The 23,478-nt window shown below is 41.7% G+C and overlaps 1 protein-coding gene across 2 annotated transcripts; it reads left to right on the top strand.

Moving 5' to 3' along the window:
* The first annotated feature begins 7,357 nt into the window (after positions 1 to 7,357).
* Positions 7,358 to 23,478, top strand: rin3 (Ras and Rab interactor 3). 2 transcript variants are annotated; one of them, XM_084013987.1, is made up of 14 exons: positions 7,358 to 7,765; positions 12,630 to 13,290; positions 15,258 to 15,369; positions 15,488 to 15,560; positions 15,797 to 15,888; positions 16,391 to 17,474; positions 18,623 to 18,797; positions 18,885 to 19,056; positions 19,723 to 19,844; positions 19,978 to 20,164; positions 21,239 to 21,370; positions 21,448 to 21,584; positions 22,070 to 22,187; positions 22,663 to 23,478. In XM_084013987.1, the coding sequence occupies exons 1-14, from the start codon at positions 7,731 to 7,733 to the stop codon at positions 22,920 to 22,922; spliced, it is 3,360 nt and encodes a 1,119-aa protein (XP_083870113.1). In that variant the 5' UTR covers positions 7,358 to 7,730; the 3' UTR covers positions 22,923 to 23,478. The 2 variants fall into 2 exon arrangements, with proteins under 2 accessions (XP_083870113.1, XP_083870112.1); XM_084013986.1 differs by having other exon boundaries at positions 7,359 to 7,765; positions 21,448 to 21,611; positions 22,073 to 22,187.

Raw genomic sequence — 23,478 nt, forward strand, 5'->3', positions numbered from 1 at the left:
TGTGCATAGCTTCATGTTCATCGGCATCACAATGACTGATTCACATCCTTTTGGAAGAGTGGTTCTGCAGCAAAAAATGTATTAAAAGAAGATTCATTTGTTTCCATGTGTCTTGGTTATAAGACTCATGAGACCAAACATGGCATTATTTGATCCACATCAGCACCAAAAATGAATCTATTAGTTCTAAGCCCATGAAATATCTTTTAATCAAGATCTCCAGAGTTGCAAAGCCTAAAGTCCATGTATAAAGGGAGTTACTCTCCCCAGCAGTCACTAGAATGTAAATTATTATCATAAATGAGGAGGAGGAGGATACGTTTTCTCTTTTGTCAGTGGGACAAAATGTCCTAACAACAAAGAGGATGTGGTTCACATATACAAAAAGGCTGTTAATGTGCATTAAAATGAGTTAAATTAAATATATATAAACACAAGGAAATAACATAAAAACATGTGATGTTTCTGATTCATTTGAAAGCTGCAAGCTGGGTCTTGTTAAAACTGGGCCAGTCATTTCCATGATGTTTTGTGTGACTGACAGAGATGAAGACTGACTCACACTCAGCTTTATTATACTTGCTCGCTATGTGAGCTCAAGTGGTGTTGACTCTGTGAGTGTGTGTTTTGGAGAGGAAGACAGACAGGAGATAGAGAGAGGCAAGCAGAGACACGGAGAACAATCTCAGTCAACACCAGAGAAAATACATTGTCTGAAAAAAAAAACATTGAGATGGTCTGAAAATCTTTTTTCAGACTGAACAGCCTGGTGTGCCCTCACCGGACAGCTGAGCAGCTTTTTGACGAGAGCAACAGCTGGGAGAACATGAGGCCTGACACTAATTAAATTTAAGATCATGTTTATCTTTCTTCTTGTTTCAAGAGGTCTTAGTTGCCATTGAGGTTAAATATTTGCCCTAAAGAAATACATTAACAGTGGAATGGACATTGAACTGTTGTCAGTTGTCATGTGACTAGTAGGCCTACAAAAAAAACGAGATTTTTGTTATGGTGATAACATCTGTCTGTGGGGCCAGAAAGTGTCGTCACAGCTCAGAAAAGAGTGGATATAGGCCGATGGCTGGGAAGGTAGCTAGTTAGCTAGGTAGCTAGGTAGCTTTCATTCACCAGAGCAGTGGGTGGGGCTGAGGGACTTAAACCCAGCGTTGCCGCTGTTCATCAGCCTGCTGCTCGGCTCATTTTCTGGATCAGTGTAGCGTCAAATAAGGAACGAAATAGCAAGCTAGCTAATCTAGTTAGCTTGTCAATTCCACTGCTTTAATGTTGCACTTGCAACAGAAAATGATCTTAATAAAGTTGTCACTCTGACACTATCAGTAAAGTTGTTAAATTACACTCATTTAGTCTCTCTGTTTCATAACGTAACTCCACTGGAAAACCTAATTTCAGTGAATCCACGCCCGGGGAAGTCGGTAAACTGTATACGAAGTGGCTGCTACAACAGTAGCAGTAGCAACGGTTCACATGGCCACCACCTTGACCATCCTGTTACCTCCTGCTACCTGAGTGGGAATGTCCATTCAACTCCTATATTATTTCTATGGTTTGACCTTAACACAATGCTGTGTTCACACTAAACGTAAGGCAAATTTGATTTGGTTTGATTTGAGTAAAAACCTGAATAGTTGCTGCAAGTTTCACCAAAAATCTTTTCCCAACTCTAATAAATAACCATTTTGCCTGCAACTATTCTGTCATACAGATACATCTGCATTTTCATATCATCCTCGCTATTTTCAAAACGTAAATGTGCAATTCATTCATATTTGACACAAATAAGAAACTTTGAGAGGTGCATAACTGTAAGTAGGACAGTTTCTATTTGGACTGGAACTGAAACTAACATCACATTGTCACATCATGAAACAGAGAAACAGAGAACACAGATTTGGAAGGCGCAAACAAATGATGTGGTGCTGTAGGCGCGTCAAATCAGAACACATGGAGGAATGGTTTCAGGTTCTTTGTGGACAGTCTGTATTTTTACTGAATAAAATTAAATTCATCACTATTATGATAGCAGTAGATGAGTTAGCAGGGGAGACTTCAAAACAGTAATAACAAGACAACTGCCTGCCCTATCTTGAGTTTGCCTTTCATATTGGCATTCAATAATATAATTTTCCATTTGATTTATATTTCATTTTGATAGAAAGGGCTGAAGTGTTAGCCTGGTCCTGCCAGACTCTCATACTTCATTTAATTTCCATAGAGTCTGGCCACTCTACATTGACAAACGTTACTCACTTGAAGGTGGGTGTTGGATCTGCCCAGTGCCGCTCTGGATCTGCCATAACCAATTGCTAACGTTTGGTCGTGACGTATGTCATGCGCCCCGATTAGTGCAACAGAGGGGAAAAGACAACAACTATGTGCTTAGCATCGCTAGCGTTCATTTCAGCCAACTCCTTCACCACTAACGGAGCCAGCTGGAAAATCAAACTTTTCCCAAACCCCATGGGGAGAAGGCTGAACAGCTTCGCTCGCATCTTTCTCCGCTGTCATCACTGAAATACAACCATCTTCTGACTACAACTCAAACTATCAACCTCAACGTCATTGTTCTCAATCACTCCCTCTGTTTGCTGATTGGACAGGAAAAAATTGGCCATAGAAAACCTGTATACTGCAAATCCAGACTTCGTACTGAAGGGAAGTGAAAATTGAGTGGAAGTACGTAGTATTTTCCATGTCTGTGATATTTTCTATGGATAGCCTAAATACATTGAAATTGTAGTAGTAAAAGGTGTCATCTTGTAATGTAATATGACTATCAATCTGTAAGTTGACGTAGTCATTGTGACATCACCCATTGGTTTATGGACTACGGTTTTGATGCCTTGAATTCGGCATTATAGCCCACTCGATATTGGATGATGAAACCATCTTGAATTTTGACTTTAACTATCTTGGAATTTTGACCATATTTGCATTGAGGAGGAGTGACAGCTGGATCTTATGAACACACGCAGCAGAGCAACACCCCAAACAGCGATCTGGATAAATTTGGCTTTTGTGAAGCTGTTAAGAAAGTTAGCTATAAAATGGAAGGTCAACTTTGCAGCGTTAAAGTTGGAGCAACATGTCAAATACAAGGTAGCCCCACCCTAAAGCATACCAGCTTTATGGTCTTTTTGACTCTAACTGGATGGTAATTTACTAGATGAACATCATGCTGTAATGAAGAAGACTTGAAACTAGAGGTTGAACTCATGTTTACTGGGTTTATGATAATAAATCAACAGGGTCATTTTTTCATAGACTCCCATCCCCATTTTTAACTTGAGTTGCCCCCTGGCGGCTATAAGGGGGGATGCAAGTTTAATGCACTTCAGCTTTGGCTTCACTTTTCCTTCTATCAAGAGCCAGTGTTAACCTGCAAGTCAAGAAAGCTTCAGTTTGTCATAGGTTTGTCGGGCTCCTAGCTTGGCTTGCTAACGAGCCAGCAGAGACCAGCATATCTTTTTACTTTAATTTATTAGTTTCATGTCATAGGTTTCCATTGAAAAGGACTTGTGGCCTGTTGCTGTGTTGCTCTGTAATATGAACGCAGCACTCTGCTCACGTTGGCGGTGTAGCCTGGGCCCTTCACCTGCTAAACAACATATTAGCATATGAGCATTTTCACTGTGAGCATGTTAGCATGCTGATGTTAGTATTCAGCTCAAAGCACTGCAAAGTAGGCTACAGACTCACAGAGTTGCAAGTTGCAACTCTAGTCTTGTTTAATGTAATTTTAGATTCCTATGGACAAACATATTTACCTTCACAGTCTCTTGAATTGATGTCCATAACATGTAATTTTCTACAGGCTACGTTGTGATCTGAGAACCACCCTGTAAATATGTAGATATGGTTTTCTACATCACTGAGGTTTCAGTATTTCAGTGTGTGACTTATGAATTATGTGAATGGTACAGTATATAGCCTCTGCTTTATTTTCCATTTCCTATCTCCATTAGGGGGGAAAACAACCTAATGCTGTGTGAACAGACAGCCACTTTACACATTCATTGCTCCTCATTTATTATCATCAGCAAGGAATTTTAAAAGTCAAATGCTGCAGCCAGTGCCTGGTAAACAAACGAATCAGCTAAACCAAATGCTCTGTTTAAGCAACAGAGAATGGTGGCTGTGTTCAGAAAGCAGATAAAAGACAAAGAACTGGCTTTAGAAGCACCACGGTAGGCTTCTGGCACGGCACATGGTGGCCTGTAACTGACACAAATACCACAAATCACATTTTCACAGTAAGTGCAGTGAGCTTGCCAAGTAGAGCGGCCATCTAACGGAAATATCTAGTGAAATATATGACATTAACGACACAATAGGTGAGTGGTAATAAAGCATTTTAGGCGTTTTTATGTTTTCACATTGACTGGTATGGATCACCAAACTGTTCAACTGGCTGTTTATGTCTTATGCAGTGTATCTTTAAAAAATAATAAAATTAATCCAATTACTATGTAAAATGTCTTCCTCATAATTAAGAGCCAAGAGAGAATTATCACTCAACTCTGCACTTCCCCTGTGCTCCACAAAGCATTTTAATGGCTGAAGGCTTTTTTACAAAAGCAGAATTAAGAAATCCACAAAAAGCAACATCCATCCTTCAGAGACTAATGTTGCAGCCGACGTGGACCGTGAAGGCCGCGTCCTCCGAAGGATGCAATTGGGACACGGCTATTTTAGGCTGGGCCAGGTTACGGCAGGTGTAAACAATTTGAATACATGCACATTATTTGCTTTATCATTAACTGGCACAGAGTCAGGCTGGTTTCCTCTGTGAACGATGCATGGTCCCTGTTAAAATGCCAGTTTAGTGCTGTGGTCAATAAGCATGCACCCCCCGAGAAACAACGGTTAAAAAATCGTCACAGCCCCTGGTTCACACAAGAGCGCACATCTCTTCTCAATCAAAAGAATGCTGCATTGAGAAAAGACCATCTATTGAAATTTCCCACAGTCTACCTCAAATCCCGGCAGCTCTGTAATAAGGCCACACAAGCCGTAGGCCATGCCAAATCTGGTTACTTCAAGGCTCAATTCACACAGTGTAGCTCCGTTCCCAATGTTTTCTGGAAAACGGTAAGAAAACTTCAGAACAAGCCCTCAGCCACGCCTGTAGGCCTATCACTGAATGTGAATGATCTTGTCATCTCAGACAAGGCCGCTATGGCAGATACTTTTAATAGCCATTTCATAAAGTTTGGCTTTGTCTTTGAGAATACACTGTCCAAAGGCCCTACCACACCGCCACAGCCCATGGTCCTCCCTGCCCCCCTGACCTAATGATTCACTCTCTCACCCCCTCTTATTCATCAAGGGTGTCCCTCAAGGCTCTATACTTGGCCCATCACTGTTTTCCATCTATATCAATAACATCCCCCTAGCTGCTGGCAATTCACTCATTCACCTTTACGGTGACGACACAATCCTATATGGCTCCGGTCCATCTCCCTCCTCTGTCCAATCCACGCTCCAGGATAGCTTTCTCCAGGTACAACATGCCTTCTCATAACTGAAACTGTCACTCAACACATTTAAGACAAAAGCCATGTGCTTTAATCGGAAAGGTGCTCCCTCTCCGTCTTCATTAAACATCTCCAGCTATGAGGGAGCAATCCTGAAGCACATCTCCACCTACAAATACTTGGGCATCTGGTTAGACACGACACTCTGATTTTCACATCACATCTGTCTGTTACAGTCTAAGCTGTGGGCCAAACTCTCCATCAGCTGCTGCCGTTGACTGGAATGCACCACAAAAACACCTCAAACTGGTCAAATTAATTTCCATCCCGGCCTTCAAAGAGGCCATCTCACACCTTCTCACAGATTCCTGCAACTGCTTCCACTCCATCTAACCTTCCTCTCATTCTCTCTGACTCTGTTTTAGTGCTGAGGGACACAAAATAAATTCACAATTCGTGTCTCCGGACACGAAAACCAATGAATTGCATTTTGTGACAATTTCCCAAATTGCAATGACAATGGGATGGCATAAAGTTCAAATCTTCTCAACTTTTCAGCGCCAGGCGTGGAGTCACACTGCTTGTCAATGTCTCATTTGGCCCAGGAAGCCAATCTAATTGAGATTCACAGACTTAACCACTTCCTTCCTGTTTGATGCTGGTACGTGGGGTAGGAACGGACAACAGCGAATGCAAGAAAGATTGAAATTATGCGTTTTAATTAGGATGAACTTTTTTTAGTCTGTATCTTTTTGTGGTCTTTTGTTCCCTCCTCCTCATCCAACAGCAGAACAAGAGCTCCACGTCTGCTTGAATCCACATTCGATCACACGGATGATCACACGCCCTCACTACACAGGCTGATCAGCTGCTTGACCCGCACTGCAGTGTGATCAGGGCCTAAGTTTGAACTTTTTTCAGCTCGAGGTGTTCAGGGTCCTCCTACCAAACAGGAGAACGTCATGTGCTTAGCAATGCAAAAAACAACAACAAAACAATAAAAAGCCACCCAGCTGATCACTCTGTCATATCAGGTCCCTAAAACTGTTTTGTTCCAATATCCTTCACCAAAACAAATTTATGTGACTCTTGTGGCAAATCAATCATTTAAGTCAGGCTTTGGTTGGGTCGGGATTGTTGGAGCTGCACCATTATAATACACTGATATTAAACAATGAGCAGTTCCCTCCTGTCAACATGGTTAGTGATGGAATGGTGCCTAGAAGAGCACTGACCATGTTTCTCATTGTGTGATGAGGTTCTATAGTCTGATACTAATGCTCTGTACCATAGCTCCCTCCAGTGGTTCCTCCCTGCGCCTCACATTCAGCTGAGAAGAGTTTTCAGAATCAAAACATGTTTTACCATGCATGTTTGCACAGGAAGCAGCTGTCACCACACTTGGCTGCATTGAGATTGAATGACTGTGTCCTGCATGTGTGTGCGTCGTTGACCACATATGCGTGTCCACGCACGTTAGCATCTGTAGGTTTTACAGGAAATGTAAATGAACCAAAGGGAGATAGTGACCTTTGCACCAAATCAGACATGCATGCCTGTCTTTCAGTCTATCATCCCGGTCTGACAGTGCATGGACACTCAGGCTTTCCACTGAAAGCTGCACACCAACACAGCTCAACCCCAAGACTGATCTACGAGGATCTAGACAGAATGTGGGAGGTGGGTAGGGAGGGAAGAGGGAAGGGAGAGGGGGAAGGGGGGGGGCATAAAGTTGTACATTCCACAGTTTGAACGAGGGAGCATCTGGAAGTCTTTAAAGAAAAGGGGAGGAGAGAAGGAAGGAGAGGAGGAGGCTAACAGAGAATCTGCTAAATATTTGGGCCACATATGCAGAATCTGAGGGTCGTATCCCCGAGACTGAGAGGTGTGTTTGAATATGCAAACATAAACGGATGACGAGGACAGAGGAGTGACATGAGCAGTAAAAATGATTGCATGTGACAGAAGTTGTAAGAGAGACAAAAGCAGACGAAGAGAGAGCAGGGGGAGATCTGACCAAAGTGCTCGGCCTCTTCCTGCCTGACGACCAGCTCAGGAAGTAGAGACGGAGGGGAGGGCTGACGGAGAAACATATTTTCCCTTTGCCTTTTTCCTTTTTCAGTCCTGCTCCGGAGGAAGACAAAAGGGGGAGGCAGAGAAAAGGCGGGGTTTTGGATGGAGCAGACAGTAGAGACAGAGTGACAGCGAGCAGCCAAACACTCAGTCTGTGGAAGTATGATGGAAGTCAGCGTTGTTTCCAAGGACACCGGGTGAGTGTGTGAGGGGTCTGTGGTAATGTCGTTGGGTGAGAATACGCTGGGGGGGGGGGTTTAACTGCCGTGCACGGGTGAGGGGGCTGGGGGGGTCAAAAGTCGAAAACAGCCAGAGCAGGAAAAACAGATGTGATGACTCACCGACTGATATTTAGGTCAATAGCTTCTCACCAAATGAGACTTCTAATACATGAACTGTACCTACTGAGTGGTAACCATTTTGTTAGAGAAACATTCTTCCAAATGTGAGTGGTTGAAAGTTGCCCCTGACTGACTGTTGTAAGGCATGCTGGGATTTGTTTGTTTGACCTTAAATGTACACAGTTGCAGTAGAACTTCCTCCACTTTAAAGTGAAGGCTGCGTGTTGGCGATGATGTGATTCAGGAGGTTTTTTTACCAGTTGGACTTTGTGTCAGTTAACATGTTGAGGCTGGCTGAAGTTGCTGTGTTTGTTTCCTGCTTTGACAATGAGGTAATAATAAGAATGATGACATGTCCTCCATTTATTTAGTGAAAGATTGGACTGTGTTGCTTTTCCTTTCTTCATGAGAATGCGATTAACCTGAAGGTCATGTTAGGTCAAACAACGACCTAGTGAACGAGGTATTCACATGCCTTACTTTAGTTAAAGTATCAGTGCTGCAGTATGAAAATACTCCATTGCAAAAAAAAGTCATGTATTGAAAATGTAACTTCAGTCAAATCAGCTAAATGTACTTATAGTATCAAAAGTAAAAGTACTGCTGAAAGATTTTGAGTGTACTTACTTATACTTCATTGTTGAAGTATTAATATGATTAATGGTCTATCATTTTATTGTGGTTGTAGCTGCACAGGGAAGATATATTCTATATGTGTTATATACTGTTGGGTAGATTCATTGATCTGGAAAGTAAAAAATACTACATTTGTCTTAGAAGTAGACGTATAAAGTAGTGTGGAATGGAAATACTCAAGTAAAGTCTTAATTTGTACTTGAGTATAGTACTTTTGAGTAAATGTAGTTAGTTACTTTCCAGTACTTGGTAAAGTTATGGTTTGCTTTCCCCATGACTGCAATGCAAGCTAATCACATATTTAAAACAATTGGTCTGTGAAGCTTTGGAACCGCATAATTCTATTATTACTCACACCTTCCGGACTATAATAACATGTAGTAAATATGAGATGTGATGCAGATAAAGTCAAATAAAGTGTGTTTCTGAATGCTGAGAGCTTTACTGACATCTCCCAGAGCAACATTTTGCTGACTTAATGGTGATTTCCTCCTTTTCCTGTGAGCAAGCATGACTTGAGACAAACAGGACTGCTGAAGACGTGATTTCCTTTCCTGTGAATTTCTGCTGATATTCCTTTTAAGATCATAGAAGAGTGATCTCACTCATAACTGCATTCTATGTGACTTAAAAAGATCAAAGTTATTCAGTGGCTGAAGAAACAAATCGTTAAAAGGAGGCAGATCATCAGATAGAGTGTGAATCTCACTCATATATCTGTATTTTTAATGGAAATGTTAAAGGGTTGGTTCACCCTAATTACATAAAAAATATATTTCCTCACTTACTTCTAGTTGGATCTATCCGTGCAGATGGTTGATTCTATTCTTTATTCAACTTTATTCAGATATTATGATGTCATGAGGTTTCTGCCACCAAGGCATGAGATGATATGAAAATATCATAATATTCTCTATTATCCTGGTCCAAATAATTGAGATTCACAATATTTTCCCGATAATATTAAAACATCCTTTTTAGTGAAAAAAAATCAAATGATATTAAATATGATGACTTGCTGCATAAATACATTTTTAAAATGTATTTTTGCATCATGTATTTTTTAAATCAGGCTCTATTTTTCAGGTCTCTCAAATAGTCAACTCAACAGTTTTGTCACTCGTAACAATATTTCAATTATCCTGATAACGGAAAATCAACATAAGCCGTGTTTTGCCGCAGGATCCGTTGTGTTTATTAATGTGTGTTTATTTGTGTCACCCGGACGAGACACACGAATGAGGAGGCGGGGCTTACTTCCATGTAGACACCAACAATGTTTCATGGCTGAAATCACCACAGTCACTGCTTTGTAGCTACATGGTGAACTCCCATGTCGGCTAATCAACAGTGTCCTGTTTTTGTTCACGCAGAGCTGCTCGATGAATTTAATTGAGCTGAATTCAACAGTGAATAGCAAGCCACACATCGGCTGGTTTACTACAGCGGTATGATCCCAAAACTATTTTGTTGTAATTTAACTGCAATAAACACATAAAAATAATAACAAAGTAGCTAGAGGCCTGAAAACCTTTTTATTTACAAAGGCTTTTGACTGCTGAATTGTGCTTGTGCTTGTTTTCAGAATGGCTTTTGGATCCATCAGAGCACTGCAGCTGATCCTTAAACATTTAAAATAACTCAACATAAATAGCGGCGTTGGTTTGGTCTCTGTATGAAATGTAAGATACAACTCTAGAGCTCTGGGACCACGGGCCGCTACGATATGTTCTGTCTCCATTTCAGGAGGAGAATCTCAATGCTGATTGGCTTCACGTCAGAGTGCCATGTGGAAATTATTATAAACAAAAGATTTGCATCATTACATCAAGGATCCACGTGTATTCACATCTTTGCATTGAGTTTATACTCAATTGTGCCGCACAAATAATTTGCATTGCGTTTGGTGTGAACACACCTTTATTGTGAAGGTTTTTTATCAGAATCTGTGATAAAATCCTATATTGCCCCATCCCAACTGCCACTACTGAACAAAAACGGGGTGGAATACAATTTGTGCTATTCACCACATTGTTACAGGTTACATGAGAACATGTTGTTAGAAGTTCTCGGTAAAACAGCATTTTGACACTAAAACATACTGTACACAATTTTAACAAAAATTTGAATGTTGGTGATCATCACTGGGAAGCCACAGAATTACTTAAAAACGTTAATAAAGAAAAAAAACAAATACTTAAATAATGGACCTGTCCTTTAAAATCGTAGTTAATTGATAACGTCAATAAGGGTTCACATAGCCAATTTCTTTCTTGTTAAAAGTCAGCATTTCCTGTGCATTTCCTTTCCTGTTTGGTGATTTTATGAAGTGATTGGCTGCTATCAGAGCCCGAGATGGACTCCTGTGGTTTGTCTTATAGCTCACCAAAGCTTAGAAAGGGGGAAGTGAGCAGCACTGGAAGCAGTTGTATAAAATCTAAAATTGGACTGATGGTCACGTTGTCCTCTCATTGAAACCCTTCATGTTGTTCTAACTGCAAACACAGCATTTCGACTGACACGGTATTAAACCGAGTTCATATCAACACGTTGTTATTGAAAGCAGTGTTGGTTGTATGAAAGTGTGGTTTAGAGATCAAACAAATATAGAAGGTGTTATTTTGAGCTTTACAAAGTGAAACCATCAGACCACCGGACACTGGACTTCTCGGAACTACAACCAGTGAAGAAGTCCAGCTGGCAACCAGTTAAAAGCAACAGACATTGTCTTCTTCCATTCTGTTCTGTTGAACAAGAGTTACTGTCATGTTCACTTTTAGTCACATTAAAGATGCATGCTCAGAACCTGATGATGTAAATGTGTCTTAAAGTGATACCGTATCTAATTCCTCTCTCCATTAGAGATGCTGCAGGTCTAAAGAAAGTACTTTAAATACACCAGTTACTGTCCTGTAGATCGGTTCAATCAGAGTGGGATTCTGCTCAGTAATATGTCATGAAGTATAGAATAAACCAAGACTGGTTATAAAGGTCACAGTGAAATCTGACAACATAAATATGAACTTATCCAAATAACTGTATTTTGTATGGCTTTATTCTGTATTTAAATCAAAAACAAAAAGACAAATTGGCTTTACAGAAATGCTTCTTTCTAAAGTATATTCTTTCTACAGACTATGATGCTATAATCCTTAAACTCTATGTACCGTATACACTTTCATCAGTATAGATTATTCTGAAAATAAAGACTCAAACCTTTTTTTTTTTTTTTTTTTTCAAAAAAAGCCAAATTATTTGGGGGGGCTTGGGAACAATTGAGGGTAGTACCACCCCCCTAAAATAGGCCGAAATCATCATTGATGTGAGCTGTCAAGTTGGAGATCTTGGTTAGAGTTGACTGCCTTCCCTCAAATATAATGGAACTAGATGGCAACTCCTACTCTTACTGGAGATAATCCACAGATCTTGTTGTAAGCACTTTCATGTAGGAATTGTTTTTCTTTCAACCATAATTTCAACATGACATTGTGAACAACAGGATTGCTGTTAAGTTTTGTATTCTTGATTTGGGGTTGAACTGTCCCTTTAAGACTACCTTGTCCTATTCCCACAGACCCACACTGCTTCCTCTTACAATGACATGTTGCACTTGAGCCTCTTCTCCCTTCCTGGAGTTAAACAATTGTTTATGAAGAGCAAAGGTTAGGACAAGAGACAAACAGGCACTAGCCAGCTAGGCTAGCTGGCGGTATTAGCTGCAGCTAACATGCTGACTAGTTAAAGGCTAAGAATGAGGATACCACTGCACAGCAGAGCATCTTTCCATTTCCTGCCATAAAGCAAAACAATGCAGCAGATTCCTTAAAGCAAATGGACGGGCTCTGGTCCTCTCAACAATGGTTCCAATTATTCACAGTAATCAAACACATCATGTGTCACAAACTGCATCCAGTACACGGGGTAAAACTTAAACTCCATTCAGGTTTTCTGCAGTCACTGAGAATGAGTCAAGTCCTGGTGACCAGATGCTTGTTTCTGGAGGCAAACTGAAGCAGAGACAAGGCACACAAATCCTCTGCATGTTGTTCCCATTTCTGACCTTCAGCCGTTTTGTTTCCTTCAGCCACACAAGCCCAGTGACAGGATCACTCCAGGACACTCCATCCTCCCCCTCTCCTGCCTCCATCCCTCCATCGTCTCCCCTCTCCCCACCTTCCCTGCCCTCCTCCAACCCTCCAGTCCGGCCATGTCGGCCCAAACCGCCACCTCCTACGGTGAGGTCCTCCCAGCTCCCCTCTTGTCCTCCCCTACCTGTGTCCACTCCTCCAACCCTTCCTCCCCCTCTACCCCCTGTCTCCAAACCACCTGCCCCTCAACCTCCTATCTCCAAACCTCCTGCCCCTCAACCTCCTATCTCCAAACCTCCTCCCCATCTCTCCCCCAATCCCCCTACTTCCTCTGCTCCTCCCCTTCTCTCCTCCAACCCTCCTCCCCCATCTCTTCCTCCTCCTCTCTCCCCTACTCCAGTCTCTCCTCTACCTCTGCAGCCAAATGTCTCCTCTGATCTTACTCCTTCTTTTACTCCTCTTCCTGCTCCATTATTGCCAACAATCCCACCATCCTCCTCATGCCCTCCTCCACCTCCCCCTGTTATTCCTCCATCCTCTCCAACTCCTCCATTGCTGAGTCCCATGGATCAGCTGGTTGGGAGTGTCTCCGTATGGCAGCCCAAAGGACTCAGCCAAGACCAAACCACCAGTATCATGGAGAAAGAGACGGCCGGGGTGAGACTCACACACATTCACACACTGTTTCAGCCTCAAGTCTTTGAATTAGAGTTTAACTTTGAGTTTTATTAACTGGAAGGCTTTATCTCATTGTACAGTGACATCAGGGGAGAAGGTCTGTCTCAATTGTTTACACACTTACGGGCACTCGACACACAAAGACCACCACTTGTTACTCATGAACCAAACCCCTGAACCAGTTCTGCTGAGCTGCTAAACGGCTAAAACAGCAAGACCAGGATCGAGGAAAGCCATAATCTCAAATGAGCTTCGGACCACTTTTAGAAAGATAGCAACAAAAATAGCACGGATAAATAACACACAATGGAGAGAGATTAAGCTTTGGCTTGCTGCAACGTGCGTATATATTGTGAAGCATGTGAGACTGCAAATGTGTACCTTGCAGGTGTGCAGACTGATTTTACATTATTCTTCACATTATTATATATGAATTGTGGTTATTTGGTAGCATTTCGTAGTGTGATCTATTTTACTTACTGCATTAGTAGCTAACGTACAAAGGTAGAGGTGTACTGTTTGATAGATCCCCGCTCCCCCTACGTCAGGCTTCCAGTGGGGAGGCCTAAGGTCATCCCCCCTCCGCCCCCTCCCCCTTCTCTTACTTGTATAAACTAAACTAAACTTTCTTAACAGTAACTTGCCGAGCCACAGTGCACCGTGGCCGAATGCCGCCCTGTGCGACTGCCCATCTCGCCCATGCCTAAATCCTCCACTGGCTATTAGAGCAGGGAAATGTTTAGCTTACTTCAACATAAACACTGGAAGCCTAGAAATAGGCTAACAGTTAGCCTTTCTCCCTCCAAAGTTAATGGTATTAGCTAAAACTATTTGCTACATAAAGTGGAGTTATGTTGACCTGAGCGGAGAGTTAAAGAGAGATAAGTCGCTCTCCTTCTGTGTGTGTTGTAATCCGAGCTTCTATGCTTTGTCTACGTAGCCCAAGTGGCTAGCTCATGGTCGCTTAGGAATATAGCACACCATCCAATTACCCCAAAGGTAAACAACGTTAGCTTCGTCGGCAATGTTGCTATCGATGGCACTGTTAGAGAGAGGATCTCCAACCAACCGCCACATAGACTCTCATGTTAACCGATAACATAAAACAGCAAACAGCACCAGTTTACTGCTCCCCGACTCACAATTTTACCACCACACACACATTTCACACAGTGTGTTAATCAGCGGCTCCTAACTCCTCATGTTAAATATGTTATTGATAGGAGTTACGATTTTTGTCTGGGAAGCAGTTGTATGACAGGTGTGCTTTATCTACTATACAATACTCTGTCTGTTACCATCACCACGGCAACGTTGGATTGCTGAGTAGACCTTCTTAAAATTAAAAAAGCTCGCTCCCATGTTCACCCTTCATTAATAAATTTAACTCAAATTAAAAAAGATCATATTAATTTTCACACATCTTTTGTAAACTATTGGTATTGTTCCACTTTTCAATGAAATTCATACTAATTAATCCCGTTCTCACTTTTTCAGCTATTTTCACAAATACACTATCTTATATCCCCATTCTAGTTAAATATTGAAAACTTTAATTTCCATGTTCAAATATTTAATTATACTGTATGCATTAAACATTTGCCAACTGAATTAAGCCTCATTATCTATATTTTCCAGTCTCCAGTTTTCTGTGACTTACACACATACAATTGTCCATCTAAGAAATGATATGGAACCTTTAAAATCATGTAAAAACCCATATTGGTTGAGCTTTAACACAGGCTGATGTAATGAGTGTGTTTTTTGCTGTTGCTCAACCTTTATGCAAATGTATATCTTAAATGTTTGCAAACAAAATCATGGATTTATGTTTTTGTTGTTGCATTATGCATGAGTTTGTGTACAGATGTGATTCAGCATTTTTCTGTACCTGTTCTCCATTCTGACCTCGTAGTTGTAGGCTTATCACATGTTGACATTTGCAGGCATTCCTGGTTCACAGCGCCGAGGACAAGGCCATGACACTGTGGGTCCGGCTGCCTGATGAACAAGGGCCGCTGCACGTTCACAGCCTGCCGGTCAAACAACACAAGGCGTGTACGTGTTACACACTATTGCAGAGAGGATTTTCAAATGTAAAATGCAAAGATTTCTGTGGCGGAGCACAGATGGCAGAGCAGTGAGTGATTGGGTTTTCAATTGTTTCCTGTCGCAGTTCTTCACTTGGATGGTTCCTCTCTAGTTTTTGATGACATCTTCAAATTGATCTCCTTCTACTGTGCCAGCAGGTAACACATATACATGTACAGAAACAGTAAACATACATAAACATACACAATATATCAATAAAAAAAACCACACCTATCTATACTGAGTATCTATATACACTAAACATCCATAACATCATATTAGATACATCTCAACACACACACACACAAAGACACACAATACAGCCAGATTGTGTTATGTCATCCTATTTAAAGTCCTTGCTTTCACTTAATGCTGGGTCTTTATGATGAAATAGGGACATTCTAGCCATCCCACTGACGTTACCCCGGGCTATTACCAAGGCAACTAAGAGAGAGGAGCTGGAGGTCATCGCTGCTAAGGGTGCAGGTAGATAAATCTACATCATTAGCACGTTGAAATTGTGTCATTGCTGTAACAAGGAGCAGCATACAGCAGAAGATAAAGGAATCACGTCACTCTACTGAGTATCTATATATATATATATATATATATATATATATATATATGAATAACAGTATGTTTGAAAATATACAGACACAGGAAAAAGTCTAAATATTTAAATTATTAAACACACACACAAGCAATGTAATGAATACGGGAGGAATATATGTGAATTATATTATATTACAGATCACAGAGGGCATAAAAAGGTGAGAGGTGAGAGGTGAAAAGTCAGAGCACTGTAAATGAATAAATATACATATTCAATCTAAATGTTCTAGACATATATCCTTCAAGGAATAGTCTGACAATTTACAATGAACGATCAAGCTCAGTCAGTCAATCAGTTTTCATATAGTCATACAATGTCAGACGATTGCAAAGAAACACAAGTACTTTTTTTAAACACTGACTGCATCTGTTGTAGATTTCTGGACATCCGAGCTGAACCAGCAGGCTAAGAACCAGGACCTGGTTTTGGATCAGAACCACAGCAGACTGTACATGTATGTCAATCCAGTCACTGTGGAGGAGACCCCCAACAAAGACCTGGACCCCTCCACTATCTCCAAACTTGACCTCATCATTAATGAAAACATCACCTCCTCCCTGCAGAATGGAGAATCTCCACCGAAGATCAGCACAGAAGTCAAAGGTCAGACGAAAACCTCACCCAACCAGGACATTAAATACAAGCGCCCCCCACCACGACCCCCCAGCCTGGGCTCAGGGTCAGGGACGGGCCTCCTCTTCTCCTCCCCCCCCTCGCTTCACACTTCGGCTTCTGTAACTCTAGCAGCTGAGAGAAAAGAGGAAGGAAAGGGAGGAGTAGGGGAGAGAGAAGAGAGGAAGTCAATGTCAGCATCACTTACTCCATCGAGGCCCCCCGTCCCCCCACAGAGCCGAGCTGCTCCTCCACTGCCTCCTGCTCCTCTCCGTCGCACCTCCTCCAGGAAAAGCACTGACCGAGAGGCAGGAGAGGGGACGGAGAGAGAGAAGGGACAAAATCCTGCAAAGAAAAGTGAGAGAGAGGGCGGAGGAGAGAGAGGAGAGGAGAGGATGGGAAGTAAATCAGGTCAGCTGGGTGAGGGGATTGGAAAAGAGAACAGTAGCCAGCAGCAAGAGAAGGAGGTGACAAAGGACAGGGAGAAGAGAGAGAAAGAGGAGGAGAAGGACGACAGAGAGATTAAAACGGATAAAGAGGAGGACAAACACAAATCCAGCTCCCACTGTCCGCCATTAGTGAAGAGACCATCCCGTCCAGTCCCTCCACCCAGGAGGAAACCATGTTCCCCAGACGCACCTGTCTGCCCCAACCAGACTGGAGGAGGATCAGCCAATCAGACTGCTGGGGCGAGAGTGCCTCCTCCTCCCTCCCCAGCACGGCGGCCAGATGTGTCGCTGTACTCCCCGCAAGGGGGTACAGTCCTACTAACGGACCCCGACTCCTGCTCCACCAGCAGCGCAGAGGAAGAAGGAGAGCTGAACCAGGACCAGGAGCAAAACCACAAGTAGGTCTGGATTCGCTGTAGAGAGGCACCAGAGTCCTGCACTCTGTTCAAAGTCCCAACCTTTATTCATACTAACCTACTATTCATTCTAACATGTTATACATATTAACCTACTATTCATACTAACATGTTATTCATACTAACATGTTATTCATACTTACTATTCATGCTAACATATTATTCATACTTACACTTCATACTGACATATTATACATATTAACCTACTATTCATACTAACATGTTATTCATACTTACACTTCATACTAACATATTATACATATTACCCTGTCATTCATACTAACATATTATTCATACTTACTATTCATGCTAACATATTATTCATACTTAAAATTCATACTAACATATTATACATATTAACCTACTATTCATATTAACCTACTATTCATACTAACATGTTATTCATACTAACCTACTATTCATACTAACATGTTATTCATACTAACCTACTATTCATACTTACATGTTATACATATTACCCTATCATTCATACTACGGGTAATATATCATTGATACTAACCTACTATTCATACTAAGATATTATTCATACTAATATTATTCATACTAACTTACAATTTATACTAATATATTATTCATACTAACGTATTATTCATTCTAACCTATTATTCATTTTAACCTATTATTCATACTAACCTACTTTTCATACTCAACTATAATTCATACTAACATATCCATACCAACATACTATTCATTCTAACCTATTATTCAAACTAGCCCATTATCCATACAAACCTTTCCATACTAAACTAATAGTCATTCTAACCTATTCTATGCTAATTTGAATAACAATCGCAGTTAAATCAAAAGATTTCCCTGCAACATTCTCAGGCCAGAAACTATGTAGATAAACATGTAAGATATCATCATCATCAAATGGTCTTGAGCTATGCGTCCAGATTCATCCGTAAAGGACACTGCACTGAAGGTCTCAGCCGATTGAAGACTGGACCTCATAATCAATTGGTACCACAGGGATTCACAGTCACGAGTCATACTTTACATACTTTAAGTTTCCATATTTGAACCTTAAAGTGTGTCATGTGTCACATGGACACTGTGGTGGAGAGGGTTAGTCTACTGGTCAATGAAAGAAAGTGATTTCTCTCCAGTCGCCCTGCAGAGAGCCCGAAGGTAACGGTCAAGAGAACCCCGACCACCGTTATGTTGGACCGAGCCCGCCACCGCCTGTCCACCGTCCTCACCGGCCTCATCAGCCACGACCGCCGCCTCACACAGCGCATCGTAGAGCTGGCCAGGGACCCGCTGAGCTACTTTGGTAACCTGGTGAGGACGCTCAACAACCAGCTATGTGGTTTCCTGGCTGGATAGATGTGAAATACAAACTGAAACTTTCATATGTTTTGGATTTAGGTAAAAGAGCACCGTGCTTTCACCTTGGAGACCATGATGAACCACTCCTCCTCCACTGAGCTGTTACAGGAGATCAGGCAGATGATGACTCAGCTGAAGAGTTACCTACTGCAGAGCACAGAGCTGCAAGCCATGCTGGAGCCCCAGCACCAGTATACACAAGACAAACTGGGTAACGTCTCTCACCTTCATTCTGAAAGTATTCTTATGTGGGACTGGCTGTATGAGGAATTTTGTAAAACTGTTATGTCATTTGTTCTATAGTGTTTATATTATTATCAGCCTGTGAAAAAAGTTGTGTAATGCCTTCTGTCATTTTAAAATCTGACAAAATAACCCTGATGATGTTTGAGTTTGTAATCTATAAATGGATAACTAACTGGGAGCAGGGACTTTACCAGACAGGGTTCATCCAATAAAGAGGGTATGCCCCGCCCCTTCTGGTGTTCCCCATGGGACCTTATTTGGAAACGTCAACGGCGAGACACGATCCCATTTGAATTGTACCATGAATTACATTTTGCAAGTCAAGAAAGTCTCAGTTTGTCGCACACGCTTGTTAGCTTGGCTTGCTCGCTAGCTAGCTAACTTAGTTATGTTCCATCACAAATCATTCACCTTGGTATTGTATTTTCACACTTTGTTTTAATACATGCTCTCAGTCTTATTTTATCACAGTTATGTTTTTTGTAAGTGGTAGTGCTCTCTGCTGGCCAAACTGTGTAATGATATCATTTCTCCTACCATATTGGATTTCTCACAAATCGATGTTGCACATATTGGCTGGTGTATGCGGCGATACTAAATTAATTACATGAATATGTGTGTGTCCATGTAGAGAGCATAGTAGAAGCTGCTCTGTGTAAGAGTGTGCTGAAACCACTGAGGGAGCCAATTTACCAGAGCCTGGAGAAACTGCACACCAACAACAGCAACCTGAAGCAACTGGCCCAGAACCAGGTAGGACCGAGCACTGCTGCAGTGTTATATTCATAGTACCAAGAGCAGTTGTGATGCTGATGGTGTGTGTGTGTGTGTGTGTGTGTGTGTGTGTGTGTGTGTGTGTGTGTGTGTGTGTGTGTGTGTGTGTCAGTCTGTCGTCCTAGGCAGCACCACCACAGCAATGGGAATCAGCACTGCCGTCCCTGAGGCCTCTGCCATGGAGAAGATCAGCATCAAACTCAACAACCTCCATCTGGAGTATTCTCCCCAGAAGAAGATAGAGCTCATGCTGAAGTCCTGCAAGATCATCTATGACTCCATGTCGGTCAGCTGTCCAGGTCAGAACCCCAAACAGTCCTTCAACCTCCGACCATACATTCTAAACTTGCCAGGAGTATAGACCATATATAAGAAATGGATGAAGTAATCATGACATCACCTGCTGGTGTGTGGACAACAGTTTTGAAGCCTCGAGTTCAGCACTTGGGCCGTCGCCATCTTGGTTTTTGCAACCAGACGTGTCAAGAGAGGGTGGAGCTAAGCATCAAAATATCTGGTTGTCACGTTTTCAGTTGTCAGAATCGATATTCCGACTCAAGTAAGGAATTCAGACGGGATGACAACCAATCCAGAGCAACAGGTGTTTCAGATTAACGAGGTACTGTGTTAACTAGTGAATTTTAGCTGGTCATTACTCGTATTAACGTAGATAATAAACAGTTTTCTATTTTAATTTTAATTTTATTTATAGTATCATATCACAACAAAGTTTATCTCAGGACACTTTACACATCGAGCAAGACTAGAACATGCGACCTGTCAATCACAAGGTAGCCCCGCCCTAAAGCAGCTTTATGTTGTATTTCACTATACATGGATCATAATTTACTAAATGAACATCATGCTGGATTGAAGAAGACTTGAAACTAGATAAACTCATGTTTACTGGAAAATCAAGTGAGAAGAAGGGTAATTTTCTCATTGACTTCCATGCAATCAGACTTATTTTTGCAACCAGAGGAGTTGCCCCCTGATGGCCAGTAGAGAGAATGCAAGTTTAACAGCTCTTTCATTGATATTGGACCTACAGTAATGGTTCAAATTGTCATAATATAGATTTAATTCAGAAAAGTGTATGCTAGTTCTATAGCTGTTCATTTGACAATGATTGTCTATTTGAAATAGACTTTTTGGACTAAAGTAATGTTCTGTCAAAGTCAAATTCTGAGTCTCATCTTCCTCAGCTGGTCACATTCAAAAATCACATATTGGCACAAAACATCAGCCTTCTACTGTTTTTAGTCCAAGATAAATAAGGAACGTCTCCGTATCTTCAATCAGAAATTGTTTCCTCTCTGGAGTTTACCCTGCCAAAATAATGTGTGTGTGTGTGTGTGTTTGTGTGTGTTTAGGGCGGGCCCATGGTGCTGATGACTTCCTGCCTGTAATGATGTACGTCCTGGCTCGATCCAATCTGTCCAACCTGCAGATGGACGTTGAATACATGATGGAGTTGATGGACCCGTCGTTGGCTCTAGGAGAAGGTCAACAGTAAATACAGTTTTACAGTCAATCATTTCTTGTCATCAAATTATTGATCATCATTATTGATCGTGTGTAGGTTCCTATTATCTGACCACCACCTACGGGGCTCTGGAGCACATTAAGACTTTTGACCAGCAGAGGTCAGCGACACGGCAGCTCAGCAGAGAGGTTCAGGACTCCATCAACCGCTGGGAGAGACGACGCACGCTCAACCAGGAACGTATGCAGGGATCTGTTCGGGTACACACACACAGACACACACACATAGCGCATAATCAACAATCTCACACTGTGTGACCTAAAAACGTTCTAGTGACTTGCATGCTGAAAAGGTGTGTACTATGGCTGCAAGCATTCAATTGTATGAATTGTTGTATGAGTCGTCTTTTATCTATGTGTCTGCTTTTAACTGTCTGACTGACTCTTGTTGTTATGTGATGTAGTTTGTCATTTCTGATATCATGTGAGCCAAAGACAAATTTCCACCCCGGTGGACAATAAAGATCTATCTTATCTTATCTTATCTTATCTTAAGCATGATATGATTACAATGCAATATTCGTGAACTGATATTTTCAAACTAACAAGTAGGAAAACACACTGACAGATGTGCTTATAAGTGCACAGAAGTAAGGACTCGGATGGAGAAACGGGCTGAGATGTCCATCTTTGTGTAACTTTCTGTGTGTTTCTTTGAACAGGACTTCCTGACAGTGTGTTGTCCAACGATCGGAACCAACCCAAAAACCCTGGGAGTCCTCCCCACCACCACCATGCAACAGCTAGCTGAGCAGTGTGCTGCACGCTTCGAACAAGGTACATGTCTGACAGATACCAGGCACCACAATTCAGGTCCGCACTTTACACAATAGAATATGAAGTCTAGTGTTATCAATGTTCATATTGTGCACCAATTAACCAATATATGCTGAAAAAATGCAAAAGAAAGTAAATTTTGTCCGATTTCCAGTAACATAATCCAATGTTTTATTTTTCCTGGAAAACATAACATGTCGCGTGCTTACACCAGCCAGTCCCGATCAACTTCAACCGGTAACATTGTGACATCCATCCATGAATCAATCTGTAACTTTGAGAATGAAAGAGCTTGAGAAGGTTGTCAGATAATCTTTACAATCAGATTGAATCAAATTTGTCAAGTTAGTTACCTTACTGCTAATACTTTACTAGAAACAAGTCATATTTGAGTCGTGTTTATGACTGCCAGTGTCAACAATTTGTTCTGGACTACTGTTATAGCATCACTACGTTATCATTCTGTTTCCCCCAGACTCCTACATGCTCAGCGTGTATATGGACGGTGTTCACCATCTCCTGGCTCCTACAGAGGTGGCCCTCAATGTTAAGAACAGTTCCCAACCTGGAGACTACTGCTTCGTCTACCACCCCATCGACCAGCCCATCACCCAGCCGCCGCCGGCCCGCAGCTGCCCCACCGACCCGCCTCCAGCTCCTCCTGCAGAAAGCCTTCTACCAGCCGTGGACGCTGCCGAGCCAGAGGCAGACGAGGAGAGTCTCATTAGCTTGTAACTGCTCCGTCATCACAGCTGCTGTATCGCTATGGTAACAGCATCTCTATGGCGACTGTATCGACAAACAACATTTAGGAGTTTGAAACTCAGGTCTCACTTAAAATGTTGATCTGATTGAAACTCATATGAACAAAATAGAATGTGGATTAGTGCATGGAGGGAAGGACAAAGTTCAGTTTTCATGCATCACCACAAAGAGCAACTAGCTGAAACGACACAAGAAAGAGATTAATGACTGATTTTGTACCTCTACATGGGGTCTGGAACCCCAGGGACTGCAGGAGGAATGTAAACTGTTATTCTAACAAGCACATATATGATCATGTTTATACTGTTTATACTCTATGATATTCAATGCTTCTCTCTGTGATGCTCATCTACAGTGGCGGACTGTAGCTTACCGATTATTGGTTCAGGATTATATTTACAGCATTCATCTATATTTTCTTCATAGCACTCAGATCATTTTTATTTAAAGCACAGGGATAGTATGTAATGTCCAGTAAGCATCAAGAAGTTTCCTTCCACATGTGCCTTCTATACAAATACTGATT

Source organism: Eutrigla gurnardus (assembly GCF_963514095.1).
Source record: "Eutrigla gurnardus genome assembly, chromosome: 7".
NCBI lineage: Eukaryota > Metazoa > Chordata > Actinopteri > Perciformes > Triglidae > Eutrigla > Eutrigla gurnardus.